Source organism: Lynx canadensis, chromosome F2 (genome assembly GCF_007474595.2).
Source record: "Lynx canadensis isolate LIC74 chromosome F2, mLynCan4.pri.v2, whole genome shotgun sequence".
Taxonomy (NCBI): domain Eukaryota; kingdom Metazoa; phylum Chordata; class Mammalia; order Carnivora; family Felidae; genus Lynx; species Lynx canadensis.
In genome coordinates, this window is record NC_044320.2 from 1,496,624 (window position 1) to 1,523,867 (window position 27,244).

The window sequence follows — 27,244 nt, forward strand, 5'->3', positions numbered from 1 at the left end:
GGCGCAGGTCAGAGAAGGTTCCAGGAGGCTGAGGGTCGCAGTCAAGGACCCGCTTTTCCTTCTCGAAACGAAACACACGACATCAAACTGGGCCCCGCACAAAGGGCCTGGAAGAAGAAAGCGCAGAAACTGCGGGGAGAAGAGGTCCAGGCGGTGCGGGCGGGGCGGGGCCTCCAGGGGCCCAGGGACCCCCGGGCAGCGGCAGTGGCAGCGGCAGCGCCGCCGGTTGTGCCCCTGGGACTGAGGGGCGCCGGCAGGACCCCCGCCGTTGCAAGCACCCCCCACGCCAGCCCTGGGCCCCGCCCCGAACCTCCAGGACCCTGTATCGACGCCCCTCCCCTCACCCTTCACCCTACTGAGACTAGCCAGGCCTTCTGGAACCTTCCAGGCCCCCCCAGGCGTCCAACCTTCTGCCAATTAACTTCCACGCTGCCCGCCTGTGAGGTGAGCCCCGAACCTTCCGGAACCTCTGGCGCCGCCGGACTCTCTGAGAGTGGGGCCTTCAAGGCTCGTGGAACCTTGTGGAACCCGAGTGTGCGCGTGCGCATGCGTGGGCGCGGGGCCTGCCGGGAGTCGCGCGCGCGCGGAGCGAGGGAGACCCCCTCCCTTGCGGACGCGCCCCGGCTGTGGGAAGCGCAGCTGCGGCCCGGAGAGTCTTCGCGCTCACCCTGCTGTGCCCGCCGCTTGGAGGCCTCGCCGTCCGGGGTTCCAGAAGGTTCTCTGCGGTCGCCGTGGGGACGCGTGGGGACGCGTGGGGACGGAGGGCGCAGGGAGCCTGCGGGGCGGCGTTCGAAAGGGCGGTGGGGGGCGGGGGGCACCGTGGGCGCCTGTCCCGGGCCCTCAGCGGGGGGCTGCTGGGCTGCCCGGGTCCTCGCGGGGAGGGGACAGGGCGGGTGAGGCGGCACCGCCCACACGGGCGCCACCCCAAGCCCCAGTCAGGCGCTCCCCCAGACAGGCGTCCCCCCTCAGGCAGATACTCCCCCAGAGAGGTGTACCCCCCCCAGGCAGGTGCTCCCCAGACAGGAGTCCCCCAAGGCAGGCGCTCCCCCACACAGGTGTCCCCTCAGGCAGGGGTCCCCCAGACAGGAGTCCCCCCTCAGGCGGTGCTCCCCAGAGAGGTGTCCCCCCCCAGGTAGGTGCTCCCCTAGACGGTAGTCCCCCCTTAGGCAGGGCCCCCCCCAAGGAGGTGTCCACCCCAGGTAGGTGCTCCCCAGACAGGAGTCCCCCAAGACAGGTGCTCCCCTAGACAGCACTCCCCCTCAGGCCGGGGCCCCCCAAGGAGGTGTCCCACCCAGTAAGGTGCTCCACAGACAGGAGTCCCCCATCAGGCAGATACTCCCCCAGAGAGGTGTACCCCCCCCCCAGTAAGGTGCTCCCCAGACAGGAGTCCCCCATCAGGCAGGTGCTCCCCCAGTCAGGTGTGCCCCTTAGGCGGTGCTCCACCAGAGAGTTGTCCCCCCCCAGGCAGATGCTCCCCAGACAGGAGTCCCTCAAGGCAGGAGCTCCCCCAGACAGGTGTCCTCCCTCAGGCAGGTACTCCCCCAGAGAGGTGCTACCTCAGGCAGGTGTCCCCCCCCCCGCAGGCAGGTGCTCCCCAGACAGGCGTCCCCCCTCAGGCAGATACTCCCCCAGAGAAGTGTACCTCCCCACCAGGCAGGTGCTCTCCAGACGGGCGTCCCCCCTCAGGCCGTTGGCTCCTCCCCCTACGGGCGGCCACTCTCCCCTTACAAGTGGCCAACCCCCTCAGACAGGAAACACCCTCCCCTCCAGCAGATGCTCCCCCAGAAGGTGTCCCCTTCGGGCAGGTGCTCCCGCCCAGGTGTGTGTGGGGGGGGGTGGGAAGCAGTTTTCCCTCAGGATCCCGGGCTCGCAGACTTGGGGGTGCAGATGGGTCCCCGCGGGAACGCTGGGCGGAAGCGGGCACTGCCAGGTGCCGGGGGGGGGGGGGGGATCCTGGAGCATGGGCCAGGGTCAGGGCTCAGGTGTGGGGACCCCCGGGCCCTCCCCCGCCGGCGCTTCAGGGCCACCCGATTCCGCGGGAGGGGTGGGGGGCAGCGGAACGTTCTGGCGCACACTGTGGCCACTGCGCAAGTCAGGCCGCCGGCCTCCAAGGGAGCAGGGTGGTCACCGTGTGCCGCCCCGCATTTGTCCATCGCCTGTAGGAGCGGGAAACATCTGCGTGGACAGCGTCCCAGCACTTTTCCCCAGCTGCTCTTGAGGTCGGGGTCAATGAGTACGTCAGGACAAGCATTGTTGGGGGGGGCACGGGGACCTCGGCTGAGCTCCCAGCGGAGGCAGCCCCAGGCGACTTCGTGCAAGAGGAGGCCTGAGGGGTGTGTGGAAAGGCCTGCCTGCTGCCTGTAGAGCCCAGTGGAGCGGGCAGAGCCCTGCCTGCTGAGCAGCGAGGTGCAGGGGGGGGAGAGGAGCCAAGAGGGGAGGTGCAGGGGAGGTGTGGGTGGGGAGAGGAACTGTGAGGGGAGGTGTAGGGGAGGTACAGGGGAGGTGCGGGTGGGGAGAGGAGCCAGGAGGGGAGGTGCAGGGGAGGTGTGGGTGGGGAGAGGAGCCAGGAAAGGAGGTGCAGGGGAGGTGCGGGTGGGGAGAGGAGGCAGGAGGGGAGGTGAGGGGAAGTGCAGGAGGGGAGAGGAGCCAGGAGGGGAGGTGTGCAGGGGAGGTGTGGGTGGGGAGAGGAACTGTGAGGGGAGGTGTAGGGGAGGTGCAGGGGAGGTGCGGGTGGGGAGAGGAGCCAGGAGGGGAGGTGCAGGGGAGGTGCGGGTGGGGAGAGGAGCCAGGAGGGGAGGTGCAGGGGAGGTGCGGGTGGGGAGAGGAGCCAGGAGGGGAGGTGAGGGGAAGTGCAGGAGGGGAGAGGAGCGAGGGAGGGGAGGTGCAGGGGAGGTTGGGGTGGGGATAGGAGCTGGGAGGGGCTGGTGGACGCTGGTGGACCCCAAAGCCTCCCTCCGGATCCCCGCACCCTGCTCACGTGGGTCCTGCAGACACGCATCCTGTGAGGTGGCGTCTGTGACGTGCAGGCTGCTGACGTTGTGCCCCGGTCTCCTCACCTATAGGTTCAAGTTCCTGCAGGAGATGATGGTCCTCTGGGCCTTTCTCCTTGTCATCTGGTTGCCTCAGGTCATGCTGGGAGGATATTGTAAGTATCGATTCCTCTCCCTGTCTTTCCGGCGATAAGACTTTACTGTTATCCAGGGTCAGAGAAAGGGTCTGGGTGGGATTCCGTCACCTTCGGCAGCCGGGACCCCCGATGTCGGTGCAGTTGGTGGGCACAGGGTGGGTTTGGAAGGGTCCCCGAGCTAGGTGAGGGTCGGGAGGGCGTTTCTAGCTCGGCCCTCCCTCACCTGGGAAGGGCAGCGTTGGAGAGTCCAGGGAAGTCTGGGAGGGCGCTGGCCTTTTCTGACTGCCAGGCTCTCTTGGGCACAGGGGCCGTCATCTGCGGGGCAGAGGGTCCCCTCAGCTGGCTCCCTGGCGGTGCTCGCCGGCGTCTGTCTCTGGGAACAGGAACAAGTCCCGCGTGTACCCGGTCTCTGCCCGGAAGCTACCCTGGCCAGAGCGGAGCCCGTCGAGGGCCGGGCGGTGGAGGCCTCCAGAAGTCCTTCAAGGCAGGGGGAGGGCACAGCCAAGTGTAACGGTGGACCGTGCCCGGGGCACTGGAGCCAGATGCTGCTTACTGTTTTCCTCAGGGACCTATAATCTGAAATGCTACGATTGTTGGACCATCAACAACTTCTTTTGTACAAGCATGACATTGTGTCCTAAACACCTCAGGCGCCGTATGACCATCTCTGTTCGTAAGTACCTGTTTGTCTTCCTTGCACGTTGTGAACTAGGCACCCCACCTGAGCACTTTCAGGGAGCTGTCCGATCTGCTCTGTCTTGGACCCAGCCCCGTGGCCCTTGGCCTGCTCTGTCCCCATCCTGAGAGCCCACCCCAGCCTCTAGGCTCAGCCCCAGGAGAGGCCGGTGTGCACCATCCTGGAGAGCCAGGCACCCCGCAAGGTGGGGCTGTCAGGGTCCACGTGCACCATGGGGGGTTGCCAGACCCTAGGTCTCCGCTCCGTGTCAGTCCTTGGTGGCGGTGCTGACGCCCCCGAGTCGCCCGGGCGGTCCCTCGTTGCCCATTTGATTCAGGGTGGTGGGGGGAGGGCTTCCAGCTAAGCAGGCCCGAAAAGCGGGCATCCTGCGGACTTCTCAGGACAAGGACTACCGCACGCGGAGGGCAAGGCCAAGTGTGGGCTCAGGGCAGAGCATGACCTTTTGGAGTGCTCTTGGCTCTTACTCAGAGGCTCGGGTGCCCCGAGAAAGGCGTCCCGCTCGCCAGGGCCCTGAGCCGAAGCACAGGGTCGGCCAGAGGCCAGTGACCATTCGATGAGCCTGGGAGGCCGCAGCCAGTGCAGGGTCCGGCAGGGAGGCAGTGGCCCCGTGTGGGGCCCTGCCGGGGGCCTGTCCTCTGGCCCCTGGCCTTCCCCAGTGTCTCTTTGCACCTTAACGTGCCATTCTGTGTTCCAAGCTCCCCGCAACACGGTCTTCTTTCTGCCTCCTCTCGGTGGTACCAGCTGGCCTACCCTGTGGGCATCTGGGGCTTTGGAACTCAGGAAGGAGCTGGAATCTGTCCCGGGTTCCTGCAGCGGGCACCTGTTGTGTGCAGGTCTCGGCCTATCGACGTGCAACGATATGGCGGGACTGGCCCTCGTGGTTCTTGTGATGACTGAGGACGCCCTCGGCGCGGCCGTCAGGAACTGGGAACCCACAGGGCTGTGGCTCACGAGTCCTGGAGCTTCCAAGGCACACGGCCAAGTCGTGGTGGGACGAGAGATGCACGGGCTGGGAGTGTGCCTTCTCTGGGCTCAAGGGGGGCATCTGGGGTTTCCCGGGCCCGTCTTCATTGGTGAGTTTACAACACGAGGGCAGGACTCTCAAACGCGAGAAGAAGGGAAATCAGAGACCCGTGATCGGTTCTGGAGCCCCACCAAGAGCCCTGGAACGAAGGAGCCTCGGGCGGTAGCGGTGTGGGCGGTGTGGGCTCTGTATCTAGTCCAGCGGCTGGTGGTGTTTCCCCCAGAGAGCCGTCCTTGAGGTGGGTGCCTTGGCAGTCAAAGCTCCTCAGGCACTCGCACCACAGGAGGAACAGAAGCCGCCATCAGAGCTCTGCTCCTGCCCCTCTGGGAGACCCCGGTGAGTGGCGGGTTGCCGCGCTGGGATGGCTGCTTCTGAAGGGGGCGTTGGGCTCTGTTTCCCAGCCTCTCGCCCTGTGTGGCTCTGGGCTATACTTGGCCCAGGGAGAGCCTGCATGAGGTCTGCAGGGCTGAGGTGAAGCAGACGGTTGGTCTCAAAGGTCATGACGGTTCTGTGGTGATGGACGCCGGGGGACCCCATCCAGCATCTCCACACTTCATCCTGCTTCACGTCCACCCCATCAGCCCCGTTGTCCACGAACAGTTCCTGAGACGGTAGCAGCGCGTGACCGCTGGCCTGCACGGGCGACAGGTGTGTGGGTGAACACCTCAGACATCTTCACGAGAGTCTCCTGTGCGTGGGCCGAGACGGGGGGCGGGGGCAGAGAAGCATGGCGTCCATATTTTCCTCCCAACTGGGCTCGTCCCCCCAGCCCCACCCCGCCTCAGCGTCAAATAGACCTGGTTTTAGACTGTCCCTCTGATCGCCAGCCGGCACCGATAAGCAGATAAGCCCCTAAGAGATGGTCGACATCTTTGGTCATTAGGGAAATTAAAACTGAAAACACAGTTAGGTGTCTCTGATCAGAGAGACCGAAGTCAAAAACAGTGGCCACGCCAAAGGCTGGCCGGGACGGTAAAGAAACCAGATTTTCGTATGTGGCCAGTGACAGTGAAAAATGGGACCACAAATTATGGGGAACGCGGTCCGGTTTCTTTTTTTTTTTTTTTTAAATTTTTTTTTTTTTTTAACATTTATTCATTTTTGGACAGAGAGAGACAGAGCATGAACGGGGGAGGGGCAGAGAGAGAGGGAGACACAGAATCGGAAACAGGCTCCAGGCTCGGAGCCGTCAGCCCAGAGCCCGACGCGGGGCTCGAGGTCCGGTTTCTTAAAAACACAACATGCGGCTACCGTCAATCCCCGAATTGCGTTTCTGGGGGTTTTCCCAGAAGAGTTGAAACTTCGCTTGTGCGAAACCATGCGTGGATGTTTGTCCCAGAGTGGTTTGTAGCACCTCGATCCCCGAAGCAACCCAGACATCCTGGAGCACCTAAACGGTAAAGACGCCGTGGTGAGTCCACCGTGGGCGTTACTCGGCAGTAAAGCAGGGCAGCTACTGCTCCGTTATCCTGAATGAGCGTCCTGGGAAACACGGGGAACGAGAAAGGGCCAGCTCCAGAGGTAGCTGTCCATGTCTCCTCTTATAGACATCCTAGAAATGACCAACTTCTAGATGCGGACCCCGGAATCGTTTTGTGGGAACCAATGGCCAGGCATTTGTGTGGGAAAGGGGTGGGTGTGTCCATATGAGGGATGACTGTGGTGTAAGCCTGGTGTTCCCCGTCACCGCTTTGAGAGCCGGTGCCCTAGTCGCGCCGCTGCACTGCTGTCTGGCCACGAGGTACCGTTGGAAGTGACTGAGTCCGAGTGCACGGGAGCTTTCGTATTTCCCGAAAACGTTTTGAAGGTACAATTATCGGAAGTAAGACACTGAACATCAGAAAAGCAATTTAAGATCTAACGGATCGTTAATGACACTGATATTAAAATGGACACAAGTAGGAACCCATGACTTTCAGAACAAACTAAATGCGTATGTTTTGCTTCATAGAGGCATGCTTTGAAATGAGAACATAAAAACCCTGAGGATAAAATACAGAACATGGTATACAACGTAAATGCCGACCCCAAGCTCTTAAGCACGCACTGTGGCAAGGCTAACGTGAACTCAAGGGCGTTGCTTGTGTGAAGAGCAGAACAGCACTGGATGGAGATGAAAGGGTGAGACAACCGGGAAGACACCGGCATCGAAGTGCACACACGCCCGATGATGCAGGAGGAAGAGCCACACCGAAAAATGCTCCCAGAGCTTAGGAACTGTAGGTAGGGGCATGGTCACAGTGTTGTCGTTAACATACCTCTGCCCATGGCTTCCAGGTGCTAGAGCAAGGGCCCCAAACTTACCAGAGCCATTCAGCCGGGGTGGACCAACTCTTTCTATAAAGGATCAGAAGCAACCCTGCTTACTAGTAGGCCACCTAGACTCGTAGCAAGTGCCCCGCACTGCCTGTGTGGGGGTAGGAGAAACCATGGAGCGTGGGTAAACAGAGTGATCGTTGCTATGTCCCAACAGATCTTTACCCATACACACAGCCGGTGGACTGGGGCTGCCCCGCGGGCTCTTGTTTGCCACCCTCTGCTACAGAAGGTCTGAAGGACGCTGGTTACGAAGGAGGAATACTCATGATGTGCGACAGCAGAGCTACCCATGACCCAATACGCATTTTTTTACAAGGTCGCTAATGACGTTCGTGATACTGAGTTCATGCCAGGACCTAATGCAAGCATATACACGTGTCAAAGGAAGGCATTTCTGCAGAGTCCCTTCTCTGTTACGGTGGACTTAAGCTAGAAATCGTGACTCCAAAGAGAACTGGGAAAACCTCCACTCCTTATAATCCCACAGAGCAGTTCTGAATAACCAAAGACCCAAAGAGAAGCCACATGGAAGTTAGGAAAGAAGAAGGACTCCATGATTCTAAAGCTAGGACGTGGGGAAAATGAGTGGAGTGCAGCGAAAGCAGAGTCGAGAGCGCAAATAGATACTCTCGGCCTCTTGTAGAAGAGAGAACGTGTGCCAAGGCCCCAACTTCCACTCAGGAAGACAGAGGAATAGGAAATCCACCCAAAGAAATGAGGTAGGGAATGTCAGGAAGACAGCAGAAATCCTTGTAATGGGAATATGAAAACCCAGAAAGAATCCCCACAAAGCCAATAGTTGGTTTTTGAAAGGATTCATAGTACGGGTAAAATGGGGTAGGGGAGCTCAAAGGCAGAAATGTAAAATTCACACTTTTGTTATCAGAAATGCAAAGGGGGGGGCATCCATCAGAGGCCACTTTTTTCTTTCCCTTGTAAAGAAAACAAGAAGCCACTATGATAGCCTTCCTGTGACACATTCGAGAGTCGTGATGAAATGAATCACACCTTGAAAAACACAGTTGAATTGGCTCTGACCCACAATGAGATTGTAAAGCTGAAGTGCCCTGAATCCTTTCTGGAAAACCTAGAAATGGAAAACCTGGAGAACCTGGAAATCCTTTCTGGAAAACCAACTAGAGGTAGCGTCTCTGGCAAAGTCCACTAGCTTCATAGGAGAAATCACCCTACCGTACACAAACTCTTCCAGATAATAAAGAGGATTGCTCCCCAACACATTCATGATGACAGTCTGACTCTAACACAAAGCCTAGGAAGGACATTGGAAGGATGGAAACCACAGACGAACCTCTCCTGTGACTAGAGCTGCAGCGGTACTAGCCAGATCTGAACCAATAGAATCCTACTGTGGGTAAGCTATACCACACCCAACGGAATGTTGTATCCTGCATGGCATCCTGGAACAGGAAAAGAACGTTAAGGGGAAAAGAATGAAATCTGAATAAAGTGTGGGAAAATGTGCCATAGGATGGCAAATGATGAGAGACAAGAGGGGCCTGGGTGTAGGTGTTTAGAACACACAGACACACACACACACAGACACATACACACACTGCAGTGTGGCTTACAATTGAAACCCACTAGTTCAGTTCACCATCTTAGCAAAGAAAATGGGAAACATCACAGCCACAGATGCTGAAAACTGATGAAATCCAGCAACCTTTCCGAATTAAACAAAAAAATTGAGGAAATGGAAGACAAGAGGACATTTTCTGTCACAAGGAAAATACCGGAACACTTTTCCCTTGAGGTGAAAGTGGGGTCAGATGCGTCTTGTCACGACCTCCACTCCCATGAAGCAGAATTATGGGTGGCACAGGAATTACTAGGTCACTGGAAGAAATGAAACACACAGTGGCTGGGAAATAGGAAGCAAGCAGCTACTATTCACCAAGATGATGAACTTTGGACATAAGCGGTACCTTGGGCAATGGCCCGAAATACAAGGTCAGTACTCAAAAATCAAATTTAAAAACCCATGGTGTGTTTATACAACAACAATGAACACGTGGAAAATGAAATGTGCAAAAACACACATAGCATTTGAAAACCACCACATACCTGGAAACAAACGCAAGCAGATTTCTGCAAGATTTCCATATCGAAGCTGTGAAACAGGTGAAATGGAAGGACTTAAACCAACGGGTGAGCCAGGCTTCTGGATGGAGCAACCCAGTAGAGGTAGGACAGCTGTTCTCCTCAAGTTCATCCTCAGATTCCATGAAATCCCAGTCAGAGTCTCACCAGGTTAGTGTGTGTGTGTGTGTGTGTGTGTGTGTGTGTGTGTGTGTGGGGGTGGGGGTGGGGGCTAGTTGATTCAAAATATTCAAATGTTTATGGAACTTTGGGGGCTAGGAATGTCCAAGGCAATCTCGTGGAAGAAGAGAGGAACAGAGAACCTGCACTCTTACGCAAGATTCTTTCATCTCGTCAATGCACATGGTCTAGTGTTGGTGTTGGGATTGAAAAATAGACTGACATGGGGCGCCTGGGTGGCGCAGTCGGTTAAGCGTCCGACTTCAGCCAGGTCACGATCTCGCGGTCTGTGAGTTCGAGCCCCGCGTCAGGCTCTGGGCTGATGGCTCCGAGCCTGGAGCCTGTTTCCGATTCTGTGTCTCCCTCTCTCTCTGCCCCTCCCCCGTTCATGCTCTGTCTCTCTCTCTGTCCCAAAAATAAATAAACGTTGAAAAAAAATTAAAAAAAAAAAAAAAAAGAAAAATAGACTGACAGGGAGAAAAGAGGTCTCAGAAAAAGCCACGCGCTTTCTGACAATGTTGACCCGGAAGGTTGTGGGATAAGACACTCATTGGCACGAACCAGTGGTGGGTGGAGGAGATCTTATGCACGTGATTTACACAACAGAAGCAGTTTCAGATGCTTTCTAGATCTCCATGTAAATAGTAAAAGAACAAAGCATGAGCTTTATTTTTTGGAAGGGAAATGTAGAAGAATGTATCCCTGGGATAATTAAGAATTTAAGACACCTGAACAACATAGTGCTGATCACAGATGAGGAAAAGCGGTAGTGGGATTACATAAAATTCACAACTTCTGCCCCTGAGAGGATACTGATAAGTGTAAAGATGCCACAGATGAAGAGAAGGCCCTTTAAAACACTGTCTGCCCAAGGGCTTATATTCCATATATGGAATGAACTTCTTCTACGAATCACTACTTGGACAAGCAGATCATCCAGTAGAAATTGGAGCCAAAGGCTTGGAGGCTGTTTACCAGAAAATGATATCCAAGTGGATACTAAATATAAGAAAAGTCATCCAACGTGAACGTTTCTGGTGGAAATGAAACTCAAACTATGGTACGGTAACACCAAAAGGAACGATTAAACATTCACAAACAGCTACTTGTGTGGTGGCAAGATGTTGAGGTGGACACGATCCTTTGGAGTATAAATAGGTTCACCCGCTCTGCAAAACTCTTCAGCAGCTTCTGCTAAAGCCATATGTATGCATCTTAAGGACTCAGCGTTTACCACCATGTCAGAACTCACACACGCTCCCCTCATGTGAGGACGAGAATATTCACTGCAGAGCTCTTTGGGGGAGGTGGCAGCCAGAAACAATGCTAACGCCCATCAGCAGTCAACGATGGAATGTTCATCAGTGGAAAAGTGTACAATGGGGAGAGTAAACCATATACAGCGCTGGGCCACATCAGGGATAGCTTTCCAAACACAAAGCAGAGAAAAGAAGCCAGACCCCAAAACAGACAGTACAGGAGTTCATATTCACAAAGTGCAAAAACAGACAAAACTAACACATAGGCTTGGAAATCCAGACATTTCTTATCTTTAGCCTTGGCTGCTTTTAGTGCCTGATGGAGGAACAGAGGCGGGAATTCGGTAGTTTTATCCAGTTCTGTTTCTGGAGCTCGTGCGAGTTCCATGGTTATGAGCACTTCCTGAAATCCAGTCAGCTGTCGGCTGGCTTATGAGTGTGCACTCTTCCGTAGAACGTTGGACTTCCAGAAACCCTTCATGTGGCAAATAGAGACGAGCAAGTGACGGAGCTTAGCTGGGTGTTCCTTCCTTTGATCTCAGAGCCATGAGTGGAAACGTCAACGGTGGCAAGTTACAGGGAGAAAGTATCGGGTAAACACTGGGGTCACAAGGGAGCAGAAGTGGTGAGTGAGCGCCGAAGAATTTAACTCAGGGACTCTCTAAGGAGGCCTCAGATGGCGCCTTGCTCACATGGCCAAGATACACATGCTTGTGCATCTTAAGGACTCAGCCTTGGTGGTTGGCCAAAGCTGTTGGGCGAGCCCACCAGTGAAGGTAATCACAGTAGTTGTGGGACCCTGCTTGCGGTGGAGCACCCTGTCCGTGCTGGGGCACAGGTTGGCATTAAGGGTGCATCGAGGTTTGTATGTTGGGCCAGGAGCTGGGAACACCTGGCCGAGGGTCCCAGGCGGGAGCTCGTCCTAGAGGGGCCACACCGAGTCTCAGAAAATCAGGTGAGGGCCACATGGACGGGGCACTCCACTTCAGGGTCTGTGTGATCCTGTGAGACATGAGCGAAACATTTCTTTGGCCTCCGTTCTCTTTCTAGAGCCCTGAGATTCTTAGGACAAATAATGAACAGGACATTTCATCTGTGCAGCCATGTGCCAAGGCACCTTGATACTATTTAGAGACAGCCAGAGGCAGAGATGAGATGGCCGTGTAGACAGAAAACCATCTCCAGGAGAAGTTGTCCATGGAGGAAACAGACCCTCTGGTGGCCTTTCTTGAGCGTTCTTTATCCGTGAAAATTCTAGGCAACGTAGTCACATCTGGGGATGTATAACACTAGTTACTGGGTGAACTGTGCTTTGTTGTTTGCAAGCAGAAAACCTGAAATCAATGATTTTCATCTCTACTTTTTAAGGTTTGAACAGTCGGGAGCTACTTGTTTACAAGAACTGTACGAGCAACTGCACGTTTGTGTATCCAAGCGAAGTGCCTGATGAAGCCCCAAGATCACAATTTTTTAAAACTAATAGTTTCTATTTTGTTCGTTGTTGTGGTAGTATTAATTGCAATGAAGGAGGTCCTATTTCTCTTGAAAAGGATATTGTACATGAGGATATAATTGAGGAGCATGTAGTAGCAATGGCACACATGGGGGAGTCGTCATTTTCCCTGAGCATTGCCTCCATCCTGGTCAGCCATACACTGACATGAGAAGCCCTCTGGGAGGGTCTGATCTCTTCCCTCATTCCTCAGAGCGAGTTCACTCTCCTTTCCTCCCTTGTGAGCCAGGGATACTGACCCACAGGGCCCCAGGTGGACCAGTTACCCTTTCCCAGCTTATTTCAAGAGAGAAATAAAGAACATTATTGCTTGGGTACTGCTTACCTAGAGATTTGTTTGTGGTTTTAGCATTTGATCTGTTTCTTCCTCTTTAGACATCATCTTGCAAATAGACCAAAACATCTTGTTGCTTTAGCATGCAGAGATGGAGTATTTTTTTAAGTTTATTTTTCAGAGAGAAAGAAACAGATAGAACATGCACGGGAACGTGAGCAGGAGAGGGGCAGAGAGAGGGAGACAGAGCCCCATGCTGGGCTCAAACTCAGGAACCATGAGATCACTACCTGAGCCTAAGTCAGACGGGCAACGGCTCAACCAACTGAGCCACTCAGATACCCTAAGAGACTAAGTATTTTAAATAAGGCAAAACAGTTACAGGGGAGAGTGTATGAGTTCGCTCAAAGAGAGGTCCCAGCTATGCTCGGACCACAGGCACCCGAGGGCACCTGAGACTCTGTGCTTTAGTTCTCCGGTGGGGATGATGGGAGCTGAGAGGGAGCTGGGCAAGAGGTGGCACGTGGATATCATGGCCTGAGGTTAGAGACTGTGCCCGGTGCCCGGTGTGGGCCAATCAGACAAGTTGTGCACGAGCCGCAGTCCTCCCTCAAATTGGGCCTATCCTCCCACCAGGGCTAGAAGGTCTCCCAGGTGCTGACATTTGAGCAGGGGGAGAGGCTGGGAGTCTGCTGGTGACCACCTTGAAATGGCATGGAGACTTCTGTGCTGAGGTGGTCATTCTTGCACATGTGGTGGTTTCAGAAAAGAGGTGTGAGGGGAATAGAAAAGTGTCACCTTCTTTACCCTCGTCCTTACTTCTCCTTTAAATCAAACCAGAGCTTCAATTAGATAAAACTACCATAACATAAAATCCAAGATTCCAGTGTTTTTACTAGATTCACAATATTGAGGTGTCACTACTATTTAATTACAGAACATTTTATACCCCAAAGAGAAATGGGCTTCTGCCAACAGCCAGGAAGCATAGGACCTCTCTTGCAAAGTAGGCAGTTATTTCTGCAGGAAAGTGAAAAAACATTTGCAAAGAAAGTGAGACTTCAGGTCAGCAGCGGTGAGGCGGTGCCACACGTACGGTCAGCCCGGTCCCTCCCCCGGGGCAGCCACGAGAGCGTCCGACGCCAACCCTCCACTTCTGTGCCCCAGCAAGGGTGTGCAAACTCTGGCGAAATCATGAGGCTGATGCTCTGAAAGTCTCTCCCCTTCCAGCAACTATAAATAATCACAAACTCGTACAAGAAAACTTGCGTGAAAAAAAAAAGAGAGGGCCCCTAATTCCCGAAATGAGAAGAATCACAGACTAGGGAGCAGCCCGCACAGCAGCCCCCGGGGACAGGCGTGGGTCCGGTTCTGTGAGGGAAAGGACGCGAGGCAGAGGCCCAGGCAGGATCAGAAGATGGGACCAGAAGCCCACGGGAAGGCAGGACTGCGGAGAATGGACGACGTGGTGCAGAAACTCTGTCCAGCAGCATCGGGAGAAGAGAGGAAGCTGAGCTCCGCGAGGCTGGGGCTGAGGAGGACTATGTTCCCGCCTGAGAACGCGGATCCTTCTCGCACCAGTGGCGCCTTCGGGGGCCCTCCCAGGCTGAGTAATTCACACAAACGTGGCCCTGGGCAAGGGACCGTGCTCGGGTAACAGGAAGAGGCCACCTAAAGGCTCAGGTGGAGCACAGCCTGGGCCCAGGCCCCACCTGCCGGGAGACCAGATGTCCCGGGAGTGGACGTCAGGTTTTTGTTATTTTATTTCATTTTATTTCATTTGAATTTTACTTTACTTTTGAGGATTTTTCTAACGTTTATTTTTGAGAGAGAGAAAGAGAGAGAGAGAGGGAGGGAGGCGGACAGAGAGGGAGACAGAGAAGCCAAAGCAGGCTGCACCCTGTCAGTGCAAAGCCCCGCGTGGGGCTCGAACCCACACACCACGAGATCATGACCTGGGCTGAAGTCGGATGTACAACCGACTGAGCCACCCAGCCGCGCTCGGAGGTCACGGATTTTAAAGGCAAGGCTATTTGTGTATGGAAAGAATGACAAGGCACAAGACGATGATTCTTAAGCACGGTGTCTCCAGGTAAGAGGAAGGATTTTTAGCAAGAGCCCAACGGACACCCACAGCCAAGCCTCAGGAGATGGCACGCAGGTTACACGAAAAGGGACCCCCACGAAGCACTCCTACAGCACGGCCGGAGGAGCACAGAGAAGCAGGAAACGACCCGGAGACGCTTTCACTGCAGGATGTTTGCAAGGTGTGTGACGCCACTCTCGATCGATCCAAGGTCCTTCGAGGTGGAGGAGGCACCAAGGCCTCGAGAGGCGGGCCCGGCGGCGGGGGTTCCGTTGGCATCTCTGCCAGGGAGGAGCTGCGAGCCCGTGCGGCTGCACGAATTCTCTGAGCCTCGGCTTTGCCGCGGGCGACACGGGGACAGTCCCGGTGCTCACCTGCCAGGGCTGCCATGGAGATCAGGAGAGCCTGTGCCCCGCTGCACAGAGGGACTCACACACACTGCCTCCGGGGGAGCAGTTTGGATTCCGGGCCTGCCCGCCAGCAGCCAGCAGGTGTCCCCACAGGGCAGGGCCTCAGGGAAGGAGACTTGGCAGTGGCAGGAGCCACAATCCCCCTGCTGAGCGCCTATTGAAGCAGCTGCCTCCCTGGGGCCTGTGAAAGGGGAATGGCTGCATAGAGTGCCCGCGGGAAGACCTCACAGCTCGGCGGGAGAAGGGCTGGGCCGGCGTGGCAAGCCCAGGCTCCAGCTTGTGCCCGTGTGTCCCCAGGGTCCCCAGGGCCCTCTCTTCCTGCCTCCACGTGCCCTTCAGCTGCGCCTGGCTGGGGCACGGAGAAGACCTCCTCCCGGCAGCAGCCCTCCTGCACTGGACGCAGCAAGGAGGGCGCAGGCTCCTTCCTCCTCCAGGGAGTCCGCACAGGGAACACACGCCAGCGGGCCACTCGGCGGGCGCCCGGGGCTGGCCCAGGCACATGTGCGGCCCCTCCGTCAGTCATCGCTTTGCTGTGAGCTGAGTGCCCAGTTCTCCCCCAGTGAGGTGGGGGTGGGGAAGGAGGGGGAGCAGAGCCACCCCACCACTCACCCTTGCCTCCCGGCCCCTTTCCACGCCGGGGGTGTCACCTGGCCGCAGGCAGCGTGGGACAGGCTGCTCGCTCCTGCCATCTAGGAGATCCCAGCCGCCTCACAGCTGTCCAAAGCCCCTTCCTCCCATGAGGTCAGGGGTGGCCCCTGTCCTGAGGGCCACTGTGGGAGGCCGGCCGGGCACGGCACACAGACGGCTTCGTTGAAGGGAGCGTGTGGCTGTGCCTGGCTGAGGTGGCTTCTCTGTGGTCACCCTGCAGCCCGCCAGAGGAGATCACCATCCTCCCTGCTTTCAGAGGAGTCTCATGGGCCCAGATGTCCACCTCAGCTCCTCGGTGGCTATTGTAAGAAACAAGACTCCTGACCTGCTTACCGAGGCCCTCGGCTGGGTGCTTCAGTCACAGTCCCAGAGCACTGGCAGGGCCGGGAGGAGCCCAAGTGGACTGAGCAGAGCAGGTAGGGGGACGACTCACGGCCCAGCTTCAAGGTCTAGGCTGGCAAGACCAATGCAGACAAGGAGTCTGGCCTTTGGAGTGGCGGTGAGCAGGACAGGGGCGCCAACCTGTCTGTTGTGCGTGGGGGCGGGTTGAGGACAGAGGGGATATGAGATTGGACAGGCGGGTGGGGGTAGGGGCGGATCTGAAGCCCCTGGAACTAGTGTTGGGGGCTACGGGGGCCAAGGCCCTCCGATGGTGCTCCTCGCTGGAGAAGGCGCTGGTGGCACTGGGCTCACAGGCAGGACCTGCGGCCAGATTCATCCCCCTGCCCCTCGGTGCGAGGCGCCGGCTAGACAGTGCTGTGGCTCCAGAAGCAGGGTCCGTGGGAGAAAACAAGGGTGGCCGGGGGCAGGCAGAAGGGGGCTGGCAGCACCGCTGGCCCGACGGCGCGGTGACGTGACTAGTTGATGGCCCGGAAGGTGAGGAGGGGGGGGGTGGAGGGCACGAACATGAACTGGTAGGTCATCTTTACATCCTCCTGCCTGAGCGTCTCCACCAGGAAGCTTTTCAGCACCTAGGACAGAGGCACGGGTTCCACCTGGCCAAAAGGTCAACCCCGATGTCCTGGTCCACCTTCCCTCGCCTTTCTGGACCCTACCTTTCGGGTCAGTCGCAGCGGAGGAGAAGGAGAGGCCGGTGGTCCCCAAGCAGGCCACCCGGCACCCCCAGGCCCCGCGCACCCGCAGGCCACGCCCTGCCCGGTCGAATCCCGCTCAGCCCCTGGGCCACCCAGGCCCGCTCACGTGGTGCAGCAACAGCAGCATCTCTGCCTCTGCCAGGCGCCGCCCCGGGCACTGGCGCAGACCAAAGCCGAAGGCCAGGTGTGGGTATCTGGTGCCAGAGCCCCTGTTGTCCAGCCAGCGCTGGGGATGGTAGCACTCGGGCCTCTCAAACACAGAGGGGTTTCGACCCAGGGAGTAGAGTTGCACCTTGACCCATGTCTGCGGAGAGGTGGGGAGGGGCGGGGCCGGTGGCCCCAGGAGTGAGAAGGTCACGCGGGCTTGGCGTCTGCTGGAGGGGCTGTGGGGCCTCACTCACCCCTGCCGGGATGTGGTAGTTCTGCAGCACCACGTCCGAGGCCACCTTTCGGTCCACAGACATCCCCACGGGGTACAGCCTGTGGATGGGGGCACCCGACAGGGTCCTCAGCTGTCCCTGGGACCCTCGCTTCCCTTCGGCCACCTTCCTATCCCAGGATGCGCCGGCCTGGGGGAGCTGCCAGCCACCCTCCCGGGTCGCCTCTGGCACCGGGAAGCCTAGATCACGAGGAGCTGCTTCCTTGCACTTCCTGAGTCAGACAAAGTTCCCTGAGCCTGAGCAGCCCCCGGACATGGCGGGCACGGCCGAGGATGGTGCCCGGGGCATTGAAGTGGGATCCCAGGGGGAGAAGAGCTCCTAACCCTTTCGGGAGAACAGGACGAGGTACAGGGTTGCATCTTGGGCGAAGCCGCTTCTCAGCCCCAGGACCCGGCCGCAGGCTCCCTGGGCACTGCCGTCCAGACAGTGGGGCCAGGACAGAGGCGGCAGCCGGGGCCTGCCACACCCACCTCAAGGTCTCCTTGAGGGCCGCCCGCAGCAGGGGCAGCTCCGAGGTTGCGCTCTGGGGATCCTGCGAGATCCTGGCCTCGGCCCCCAGGCTCTCCTGGCGTAGGGCCTGCTGCACTTCAGGGTTTCGAGCCAGCTCAAAGAGAGTCATCAACAGGGGGTAGGCCGTCTGCAGGAGCCACGGGTGCAGGGCTCAGACCTTGGCCCAGGCCACGCACCTCAGCCCCCGGGGCCTCTCCACCCCGGAAGACGGTCCTCCCTTGGGGGTGGGTCGCCTCAGATCCGCGGTGACGTGGACGCCCGGAGAAGGACTCATCCCAGGGATCTGGGACCTCAGGATCTAAAACCTAACACCTGACTCCCTCAGGGAAGGTGTCCCCAGGCTCAGTAAAGATCCAGGCCTTCTCCAGCCCCTTCGAGGCCTGGTTCTCACCCTCCTCTGGGGTCCTTCCTCTCACGGGTGTGTATGGGGGGGGTGTTCTACTGCCCCAAACCGTTGGCACCCAGTAGGATTGTCGCCCGGACACCCGCAGGCAGGTCAGCCCAGACCTTGTGGTCGGAACATGGACGGCCCGCCCCGGCCCCTGAGTCGGCTGCAAATTTGGGGAGTTTCTCCACCGCAGGCCTGTGCCTCTCCTCGGAGCCCCGGGTGCCGGGTCCAGAGCACAACATCACAGATGCTGGTGCGTGAACCTGAGGTGGAGGGCCAGGAGGCTCTGGCTGCACTCCACACCCTGCGGCCTGCCCCCACCCCCAGGCTGCATGCCATCTGTTGTCTCTTGCACAAGCTGGAGCCCTGTGCGCCCCTTTCTGTCATCCGCCCGTCACCTCCAAAGCATCTCTGGCCTGGGGCCAAATGGACTCTGTGCCTGGGAAGGGTTCCTGGTGCAGGCAGCCCTCCAGCTGCATCGCGGCCCTTCCCCTCTTCCCAGGACCCGGGCGACTGAATGGTGTCTGTGCTGCTCATGTCTCTGGGCTCGTCCACCCTGCACTGGGCCTAGAGTGTGGCATCCCACTCGGGGAACTGCAGACCCCTTCCCTTGAGGGTCAGTTCCCGGGCCCCCCACCCCAGGGCAGAGCTTTCTGTCAGCTCAGAACAGGAGCCTGCAGGAGACACAGGCACGGGGGGCACGCAGCCTGGGGTCAGGAGGCTCCATGGCCTAGGGCAGGGCTGGTTGCTGTCCTGACCGTGTCCACGCTCCCGGTGGTGAGCTCGATGGCGTTGGCCCGGATGGCCTCGAGGCTCAGGTCCGCGTGCGTCAGCAGCTCCCCCACGATGCCGCTGTGGTGCTCCGGGCGGCTGAGGGCCAGCTCCTGGTAGATTTTCTGGGTGGCATTGTTGGCTGTGGGGCACGGAGAGACAGGGGCCGGGGCACTTCTCCTCATGCCCCTGCCCGTCAGCCCACCTGCCCCGAGCCATGTGCTCAGCACCGGCCCGGCCCGGCCTCACCGCCAAGCCTCTCGGGGCCACAAAGGCCCCTGAGGTGACCTCAGCCCTCCCCCAGCCTGTGGTGACGGGAAACCGGGGACCCCGGTGTCCCTGGCATTCAGCGCTTGCCCGGTCTCTGGCCCTCACCATACTGGAAGATGTAGTCCCAGGACTCAAAGTGCTCCTTCCACAGCTGAGTGCTTGTCCAGCGTGATAGGGCCCTGGGCATGAACATGAGCTGCGCGGTAGACTTTAACATGGCCTTCAAAGCCCGGAGAAAGTTCAGGCTGGCAGGACTTGGGCTGGGGCCAAGGAGGCCCAGCCGCTCTCCAAAAAGGGCTAGATTGCTGGCTGTGGACCGGGAACGGTTGCTGAGCCCAGGGTGGCCGCCAGCGTCACGGGGGCCTCAGCCCCGTTCCCGGCCGGTCCCGGCTTCCCCGAGCCCTGCCCCCCTTCCCTCCCACCCTGACCCCGCGGACCTTCTATGGTGTAGTAGAGGATGCTGGGCTGGATGTCCACGGTCAGACTCCCCCGGGCATTCTGCAGCACTCTCGACTTCAGGGCCTTCGAGAAATCCCTTGCCACCAAGTCCACCATGGGCAGGTACTTCTGGACGGCCTGAGGCGACAGCACGTCTGGGTTCAGCTTCAGTCGGTTCATGCGCCATTCGGGCCCGTTTCTGTAGAGCAGAGAGAGGCGCTTCAGGGGAGCCCGAGTCAGCAGCCTGGGGCCAGCCCTGGACCCATCTTCCTCGTCTCCAAGGGGAAGGGGCGAGGCAGGGAGCGGCCCGCCGGTCCCAGGGGGCAGGCTGCCCGCCTGGGGGCGTGAGCGCCAGCCCTTTCCCTCAGGGAGGCCTTGTGTGCTGGGCCCAGGGTGCCCCCGTCGAAGGTGGGGCTGAGCCCGGAACTTCTGCCTGGCCGTGCCGCCTGGGTTCGTGGAGTTTGTTCACGCACACCTGCAGGCCCCTTGGCTGGCACGTCAGCAGCTGTCCGGGCTCTCCCTGTCCCTGAAGGCAGGGGAGAGGTGGGCCAGCCAGCTCCAGAGTGAGGGGCCCCCGGCAACCTTCTCCTTCCAACCCTCCCTGCTCTGAGAATGATGCTTCTGGGCCGGTCCCACGTCCCCTGTCCACCCAAGAGGATACACACACACACACACACACACACACACACACTCGCGCGCACACACATACACAAACACACGCGCACACACACAGGTGCTCACACACACACCCACCTACAGCTTAGCTCCTGGGCAAAGGTGTCTTCTTCCCCTGTCCCCTTGTCCCCTTGTCCCCAACCCCCCCTCCCCAGCCCCGGCCTCTCTCCTCCTCAGCCACCTGGGCTCTAGTCAATGCCAGTGGGTCCTCAGGCCCCAGCACGTGCTGACACGTTCCCGAGCCCCTAGCCCCGACTCTCCTCCCGCTGCCCTGGGCTTCCCGCCCTGACCTGTAGGAAGGGAGAAGCCCACCCCGCACGGGGAGTCCGCGGAGGCCTGTGCAGCCTGGGGGCTCCCTGATGGCAGCGATCATCCGTCCTCCTCTCTGAGGCCGCGGCCCCGCTGCCCCTCCTCAGCCCCAGGACACATATGATCCCCAAGGGGTGGGCACCCAGCGGGAGCCGGCGGCCGCTCTCCCGCCCCAACCTGGACGGGCCTTGGGCAGGCCCGCTTGCCATCAGCCCTGCCCCGCCCCTCCCCACCCCTGCCCGCCCAGACTCCCTCTCACAGCAAGAACACGCCACATTTGTGCCCGCGATGCTGTCGGTAGGCCAGCCAGGGGTCCAGGGGCGGCCGCCACGGTTGATAGCCGTCCACTTGCTGTAGCCTCTGCACATCCTCGGGCAGCATCAGGAGCACCATGCGTTTCCCTCCCATGTCATACCTGTGGGACGAAGCTCGGAGCCCTGCTGGGGGACCCGTGCCCTCCCCCAGGCCTCACTGTGCAGGACCAAGGCGGCCCGTCTCCCCCGGGCCTGTCCCTTCTCCCGGACTGGGGCTCTCCCGGAGCGGGCAGTCCCTCCCGCGGTCTGACCCAAGCCTCTCCTGCTCTGCTGTCCGCGCTCTGCCCTCTCAGCCACGGCCAGGGAGTGCTCCCTCCTCCCCAAGAGCCGCAGTCTCCAGGTGCCAGGCCAAGAACCCCCGCTGCTCGGCACCCACCCCGCCTCCCCGGGGACGCAGAGCACAGGCGGCAGTGCGCCTGGCCCGGACTCAGCAGCCGCTAGGGAGAGCCGCACGGGTGCTGTGGCTGAGGTGGGCGGGGAGGCCTTTACCTGAAAATGGGCCCCAGCTCCTGGAAGAGCTGGTGCACCTCCAGGTGAAGGTTCTCCAGGCGCCGCTCCTTCCAGATCTGCAGCAACCTCATCCACTTGTTGCCGGGACAGCGCGGTATGGACTCGAAGGGCAGCACCGCCTTGGGGGCCGGAGCGGCTCCGGCGCCCGGTGCGCGTGCCCTGCCCGGGGACGGCCAGGGCCCTGCCAGCCACGCTCGTGCCTTTGCCCCGAATGCCATCGTGCTGCTCCCTCCGCCCCCCGTCAGCGCAATTCTTTTATCTCGCTGGAGGCCTGGGCCTGCGGCCTGATCGCGTCATGGGAGAAGTTGTCCCTGGACCAGGCCAGGAAACCCGCAGCGGGGGTCAGGGCTGGAGGCCTCCAGAAGAGACGGATGGGCACCTTGTGCCACGATTTCGCAAGGCCTGCTGGCTGCTGGGTGTGGAGAGCAGGGCAGGGTCTGGATCGGGGGCTGAGTGGGGCTGGCGGGTTGTGAGCACTTCCCTCCTCCCCGGTGGGGGAAGGGAGCAAGATGGATGGGGCCCCTTATCTAATCGAGAGACGCAGGGGCCTGCGCTGTTCTCCTCTCCTTTCTACAAGGACCAGAGCGGGAAGCAGTGGGCAGCCATGAGTCCCACAAACCTACGTGCCTTCTGTCCGCTCTTCCCAGATCATAGGCTGGGTGCAGGGAACGCCCACGTGAGCCGACAAGGGTCCCCGCCCGGGAGGGCTTTCAGGGCACTTAGGGGACTCCAGCGACCCAACTGTGGGTGGCACCGATGTGGCCGGCACCCCGTCTCGCTGGCTCTGCTGCCTCAGCTCTGGGGCAGCGAATGCCCAGGACACGAGCCAGCCACTCCTCAGGCGGGGAAATGAAGCACCGCTTGCCTGGCCCCCGTGTGGCCCCCCGCAGGGGCGGCGCTCAGTGCCCAGGCCCTCCTTTCTCACCCGGAAGCCTGCGCTCAGGGGTGCGGACCCAGAGCTCAGGCCATAGGCGGGAGGACCAAGTCCACAATGGGGGCTGTGGGCGTGGGCTCCCACCCTCTGGAGGGTGGATCCCGGGTTTGGGGTCCCAGGGCACCTCACCCACGTCAGGCGGGGTTCCCCCGAGGTGGCTCTGGCCATCATCGTTCCCATTTTCAGATGAGGGGTCACAAGCCCTGGGTTCCTGCCACCCCCAGGGCTCCCAACGTGTCACAGGGGCCCCGCGGCCCTGGCTCCTGCTGGGCCCCCAGCCCTGACCGTGATTTGGGGAGGGGGCGATGGGGTAGCCGCGGCCTGGGGCTCTGGAGGCAGCATGGAGGCTGCGCGCGGGTGTCGGTGGGAAGGGCCAAGGTCTGAGTTCTTCAAGGGTACTTCAGTGGGATCCTGTCCCTGCTCCAGTCGTTGCCCCGGGGAGTCTTCGGCGGGGCGAGGAGTCACGACTGCCCAGGCCCCTTCAGCAAGCTGCCACGTGCGCGTGCCTCAGCCCCGAACGGTGGTGGGCACGCCTTGCTTCGGCAGAGACGCAGGCTGAAGCCACAGCGGCCCAGGCCAAGCCGGCCCCGCCTGCTGCCGACCCTCCACCCCCAGCGGCGGCCCAGGCGGCGGAAGTCGTGGGCGCCCTCTGGAGGCCCGCGGGCCAACTGCAGCCGCGCCTCGGGCCCCGCCCCCAGCGGGGACTGTCCCCGCCCCCCGTCGTCTGCCCACCGCGGGTCCAGGCGGCCCCTCTTCTGGAAGCGCGGCTCTTAAGGGGCCCTGGGATCCGGCGGCTTCCACGCACGTATTTGCACTGCATTACGCTGCCAACCAGAGTGTGGGCGATAGGAAAAGCCGGCCGAAGTGGGGACCACGGGCCAAGGCCCAGTCGGGGAGCGCGGTCTCTGCGGCGGTGCGTTCCCACCGCTGAATTTGCAGGGTTGGAAACGAGTGCGTGCACCCGTCCTTCCGCGCTGGAGAAGCGCGTCATCGTGTCCGGGCACACAGCGGGCTTCCCGACGCGAGTGGGGAGCGCTGTCCCAGGGCCCACGTGGGAAGGACGCGCGACCGTGGAGGGTCAGGTGACAGGACGGCACTGAGGGACAAGAGACACGTCTCAGAAGCTCACGACAGCACGACACACTTTGCCTGGTTTCCAGCACGGCTGAAGTGCAGACAGTGCAGTGCACCAAATACCGGCCGTTTACCACCAGGCCCCAAGGCCTGGGAGAGACAGGGACTGAGTGATGGGGCCTGGTGTTGGGGCACAGGAAGGCGGGTTCCCTGGGGATGTGCAGCTAGACGTGCGTTGCTGCTTGTCTTCTAGGACTTGGGTTGGGTCCGGTGCTCGTTCCACCCCCAAAGATCGGGTCTGGGAAAAGGCAATAGGTCTCGAGGCCCCTGGTCCTCTGCAGGTGGTCCACGGCTACCAGTGTGTAGAGGCTGCTTCGGCCGGAGTGGGGGTGGGACAAGGTCCCCAGGTTGCTGAGGGTCAAAGGCAACAGCGGCCCCTCCCCTGCTGCCTGCTGAGGACAGTAGGGGGCAGGGCCCCAGCCACCTGGTCTAGAGCTGTGAACACAGGGAGTGCTCCCACAGCCATCATAGGGAGGGGAGGTGCCCCCGGGCTCCGAGCTGACTGATGCTAGGAGCTCCCATTCCAGTGTAATAACCGGCTGGAAACAAAGCAGCAATCCGAAAACCAGAGAATGGATCCCACAGCGTCTTGCACCTTATGCATCCAGTCAGGACTCCGCGGTCCTGTGGGCAGCTCTGAGAGGTCAAGGGACTCCACGCGCAGCATGCCGGCCTTCTAGCTTGATCTTCCCAGCCCGGCCTCATGGCCTACAGGGGTGCCATGGCTTAAGATTCAGTCTGTGTTTCTTTTTTTTTTTTTAATTTTTTTTAACGTTTTTTATTTATTTTTGGGACAGAGAGAGACAGAGCATGAACAGGGGAGGGGCAGAGAGAGAGGGAGACACAGAATCGGAAACAGGCTCCAGGCTCCGAGCCATCAGCCCAGAGCCTGACGCGGGGCTCGAACTCACGGACCGTGAGATCGTGACCTGGCTGAAGTCGGACGCTTAACCGACTGCGCCACCCAGGCGCCCCTCAGTCTGTGTTTCTTGAACGAACAAACGCCTGAGCACATACAGCCCTCATGTGCACACACCAGCCGCTGCCCCGGCGCGCGGTGTCCCCTCCGCCCCTGGGTTCTCCGATGATGCCGTGGAGAACACAAATGGCTTTGTAGGGATCAGGGCTTCTCCAAGCTCCATACCTTTGTGCTTCCTGCTTCCTCCCCAGGATCAAGTCTGGCCCCTGAGTCTGAGTCTGTGTCATTCATATTATGCTTCCTTGTCCTACACTTTTAAAAACACAGAGCTCACTGCTTCGAACTTGGGTCTGCATGAGTCTGCAGCCAGCAGTAGGAGGGTGTGTGTCCACGTGTGTGCATGTTGCCCTCCTCCTAGTTCTCTCCCTCTGCCACCCAACATGCCAGCCAGTTTGAGATGGAACAGAGTGGAAGACAGAAAGAAGGGTGTCACCGAATCTTGCCATCCTAAGCTGTCCTCACACTCTCTAAGGCGGGCAGGTGTTTAGACCTGACACCTTCTGTGGCGGGTGCTTCTCCTATGCAGCTGTCTCTTGCAGTGCCCTTGACATAGCCCAATGCATCTCTATTCTGGGTGGTCGCTGGAGAAGCCTCTGAAAGCCCAAGGGCTCATGCAGTGCATTCGTCTGCACCTGTGGCTCCGGGGCCTCCGTCCTTCTAGGTGCCTACTGAGCAGGTTGCAAAAGGCACCCATGCTGGCTCTTGGTCCCAAGGGGCCCTCCTCTGGCCACTGAAGACACTAGTGCACCTCCCATCCCAGGATCCTGGGTGCAGCTGTTTCCTTTTGGTCGATAGTCACCTGGGATGTAAATTTCCATCCTGTGACTTTAAACCTTTCAGTGACTTGTGTCTGAGACGTTCCTCCCTGGAGCGCCAGCGTGTCTTGTTTTCTCCAGCTTTCTGTGGCTTTCTGTGGCTTTCCGTATATAGTATTGTGTTTTCTGGAAATAGGGAAAGTTTTACTTCTCCCTTACCAGTTGATAACCTTTATTTCTTTTTCTTGTCTGAATCCCATGGCTAGGACTTCCAGGACTATGTCGAATAACAGCGGTGAGAGTGGACATCCTTGGCTGTTCCTGACCTTAGGGGGAAAGCTCTCAGGTTTTCCTCACTGAGTGTGATGTTAGCTGTGGGTTTTTCATATATGGCCTTTATTATGTTGAGGTATGTTCCCTTTTGTAAACCTACTTTGTTGAGGGTTTTTTGTCATAAATCAATGTTGTACTTCTGTCAAATGCCTTTCCTGCATCTACTGAAATGATCATATGGTTTTTATTCTTTCTCGTGTTGATATGATGTATCACATTCATTGATTTGCGAATATCGAACCACATTTGCACCCTGGAATAAATCCCACTTGATTGTGACGAATGATTTTTTTTAATGTACTGTTGGATTCACTTTGCTAGTATTTTGTTAAGGATTTTTACGTCTATGCTCGCCTGAGCTATTGGCCTGTAGTTTTATTTTTTAGTGGTGTTTGTCTGGTTTGGGAATCAGGGTAATGCTGGCCTCATAGAATGAGTTTGGTAGATTTTCTTTCTCTTCTATTTTTTGGAATAGTTTGAGAAGAATAATATTAACTCTGCTTTAAATATTTGCTGGAGGGGCACCTCGGTGGCATCCGACTTGGGCTCAGGTCATGATTTCACGGTTCATGGGTTCAAGCCCCACATTGGGCTCTGCACTGACAGTGCAGAGCCTGCTTGGGATTCTCTCTCTCCCCCTCTCTCTGCCCCTCCCCTGCTCGTGCACTCTCTCTCTGTTTCTCAAAATAAATAAATAAACTTTAAAAATATTAAATAAATAAATAAATAAATAAATATTTGGTAGAATTTGCCTGTGAAGCCATCTGGTCCTGGACTTTTGTTTGCTGAGAGTTCTTTGATTACTGGTTCAATTTCATTGGTAGTAATTGGTCTGTTCAAATTTTCTATTTCATCCTGATTCTGTTTGGGGATGTTATATGTTTCTAGGAATGTACTCATATCTTCGGGTTATCCAGTTTGTTAGCATGTAATTTTTCATAACATCCTCTTATAATCTTTTTTATTTTCTGTGATGTCAGCTGTCATTTCTCCTCTTTCATTTCTGATTTCATTTATTTTTTTCTCTTTCTTTTCATCAGCCTAACAGTTGATCAATTTTATGTTTTCAAAACATAAACCAGCTCCTGGTTTCATTGATCTGTTCAATTGTTTTCTAGTCTCTATTTGATTTATTCATGCTCTAATCTTTATTATTTTCTTCCTTGTACTGGCTTTGGCCTTTGTTCTTCTGTTTCTAGCTCTTTCAGGTGTAAGTTTAGTTTGTTTGTTTGAGATTTTTCTTGCTTCTCGAGGTAGGCCTAACCTGCAAAACTGTCTGTCTTAGATCAGCTTTGCTGTGTCCCAAATATTTTGGACCATTGTGTGTTCACTTTCATTTGTCCCCATATGTCTTTTTATTTCCTCTTTGATCTCTTAGTTGGCCCATTTGTTGGTTTAGCAGGATGTTATTTAGCCTCCATGTGTTTGTGCTCTTTCCAGATTTTTCCTTGTGGTTGATTTCTAGTTTCCTAGCATTGTGTTTGAAAGATGCATGATATGACTTCAGTCTTTTTAAACTTGTTGATACTTGTTTTGTGGCCTAACATATGCTCCATTCTGGAGAAAGTTCCACGTCCACTTGAAAAGAATGTGTATTCCACTCTTTTAGGATGGAATGTTCTGAATATACCTATTAAATCCATCTAGTCCAGTGTGTCATTCAAAGCCATTGTTTCCTTGTTGATTTTCTATTTGGATGAGCTGTCCATTGATGTAAGTGGGGTGTTATGATGGATTACTTTCTGTATGTTTGTAA

At 57.9% G+C, this 27,244-nt stretch overlaps 2 protein-coding genes across 3 annotated transcripts; one reads left to right on the top strand and one right to left on the bottom strand.

Annotated features, from left to right (window-relative positions):
* Positions 1-546: 546 nt before the first annotated feature.
* Positions 547-12,483, top strand: GML (glycosylphosphatidylinositol anchored molecule like). The gene is made up of 4 exons (XM_032591970.1): positions 547-731; positions 3,027-3,145; positions 3,693-3,800; positions 12,072-12,483. The coding sequence occupies exons 1-4, from the start codon at positions 547-549 to the stop codon at positions 12,365-12,367; spliced, it is 708 nt and encodes a 235-aa protein (XP_032447861.1). The 3' UTR covers positions 12,368-12,483.
* A 4,008-nt stretch (positions 12,484-16,491) lies between these two features.
* On the bottom strand, positions 16,492-21,571 carry LOC115506233 (cytochrome P450 11B1, mitochondrial-like). 2 transcript variants are annotated; one of them, XM_030304131.1, is made up of 9 exons: positions 21,333-21,571; positions 20,789-20,944; positions 19,545-19,744; positions 19,213-19,416; positions 18,825-18,979; positions 17,639-17,805; positions 17,130-17,208; positions 16,835-17,032; positions 16,492-16,605 (listed from the first exon to the last, which is right to left on the bottom strand). In XM_030304131.1, the coding sequence occupies exons 1-9, from the start codon at positions 21,569-21,571 to the stop codon at positions 16,492-16,494; spliced, it is 1,512 nt and encodes a 503-aa protein (XP_030159991.1). The 2 variants fall into 2 exon arrangements, with proteins under 2 accessions (XP_030159991.1, XP_030159992.1); XM_030304132.1 differs by lacking the exon at positions 16,835-17,032.
* Positions 21,572-27,244: the final 5,673 nt, after the last annotated feature.

Bases quoted from the DNA above. Each gene is read 5' to 3' on its own strand.
- GML (XM_032591970.1), top strand. From the start codon at position 547: ATGCGTGGGCGCGGGGCCTGCCGGGAGTCGCGCGCGCGCGGAGCGAGG. The intron at 732-3,026 runs GTGGGGACGCGT...TGTGACGTGCAG, and splicing joins GAAGGTTCTCTGCGGTCGCC to GCTGCTGACGTTGTGCCCCG. The intron at 3,146-3,692 runs GTAAGTATCGAT...TGTTTTCCTCAG, and splicing joins GGTCATGCTGGGAGGATATT to GGACCTATAATCTGAAATGC.
- LOC115506233 (XM_030304131.1), bottom strand. From the start codon at position 21,571: ATGGCATTCGGGGCAAAGGCACGAGCGTGGCTGGCAGGGCCCTGGCCG. The intron at 17,209-17,638 runs GTGGGTGTGGCA...CCCCATCCACAG, and splicing joins GCCCTCAAGGAGACCTTGAG to GCTGTACCCCGTGGGGATGT. The intron at 16,606-16,834 runs GTGAGCGGGCCT...CCTCTGTCCTAG, and splicing joins TGCTGCTGTTGCTGCACCAC to GTGCTGAAAAGCTTCCTGGT.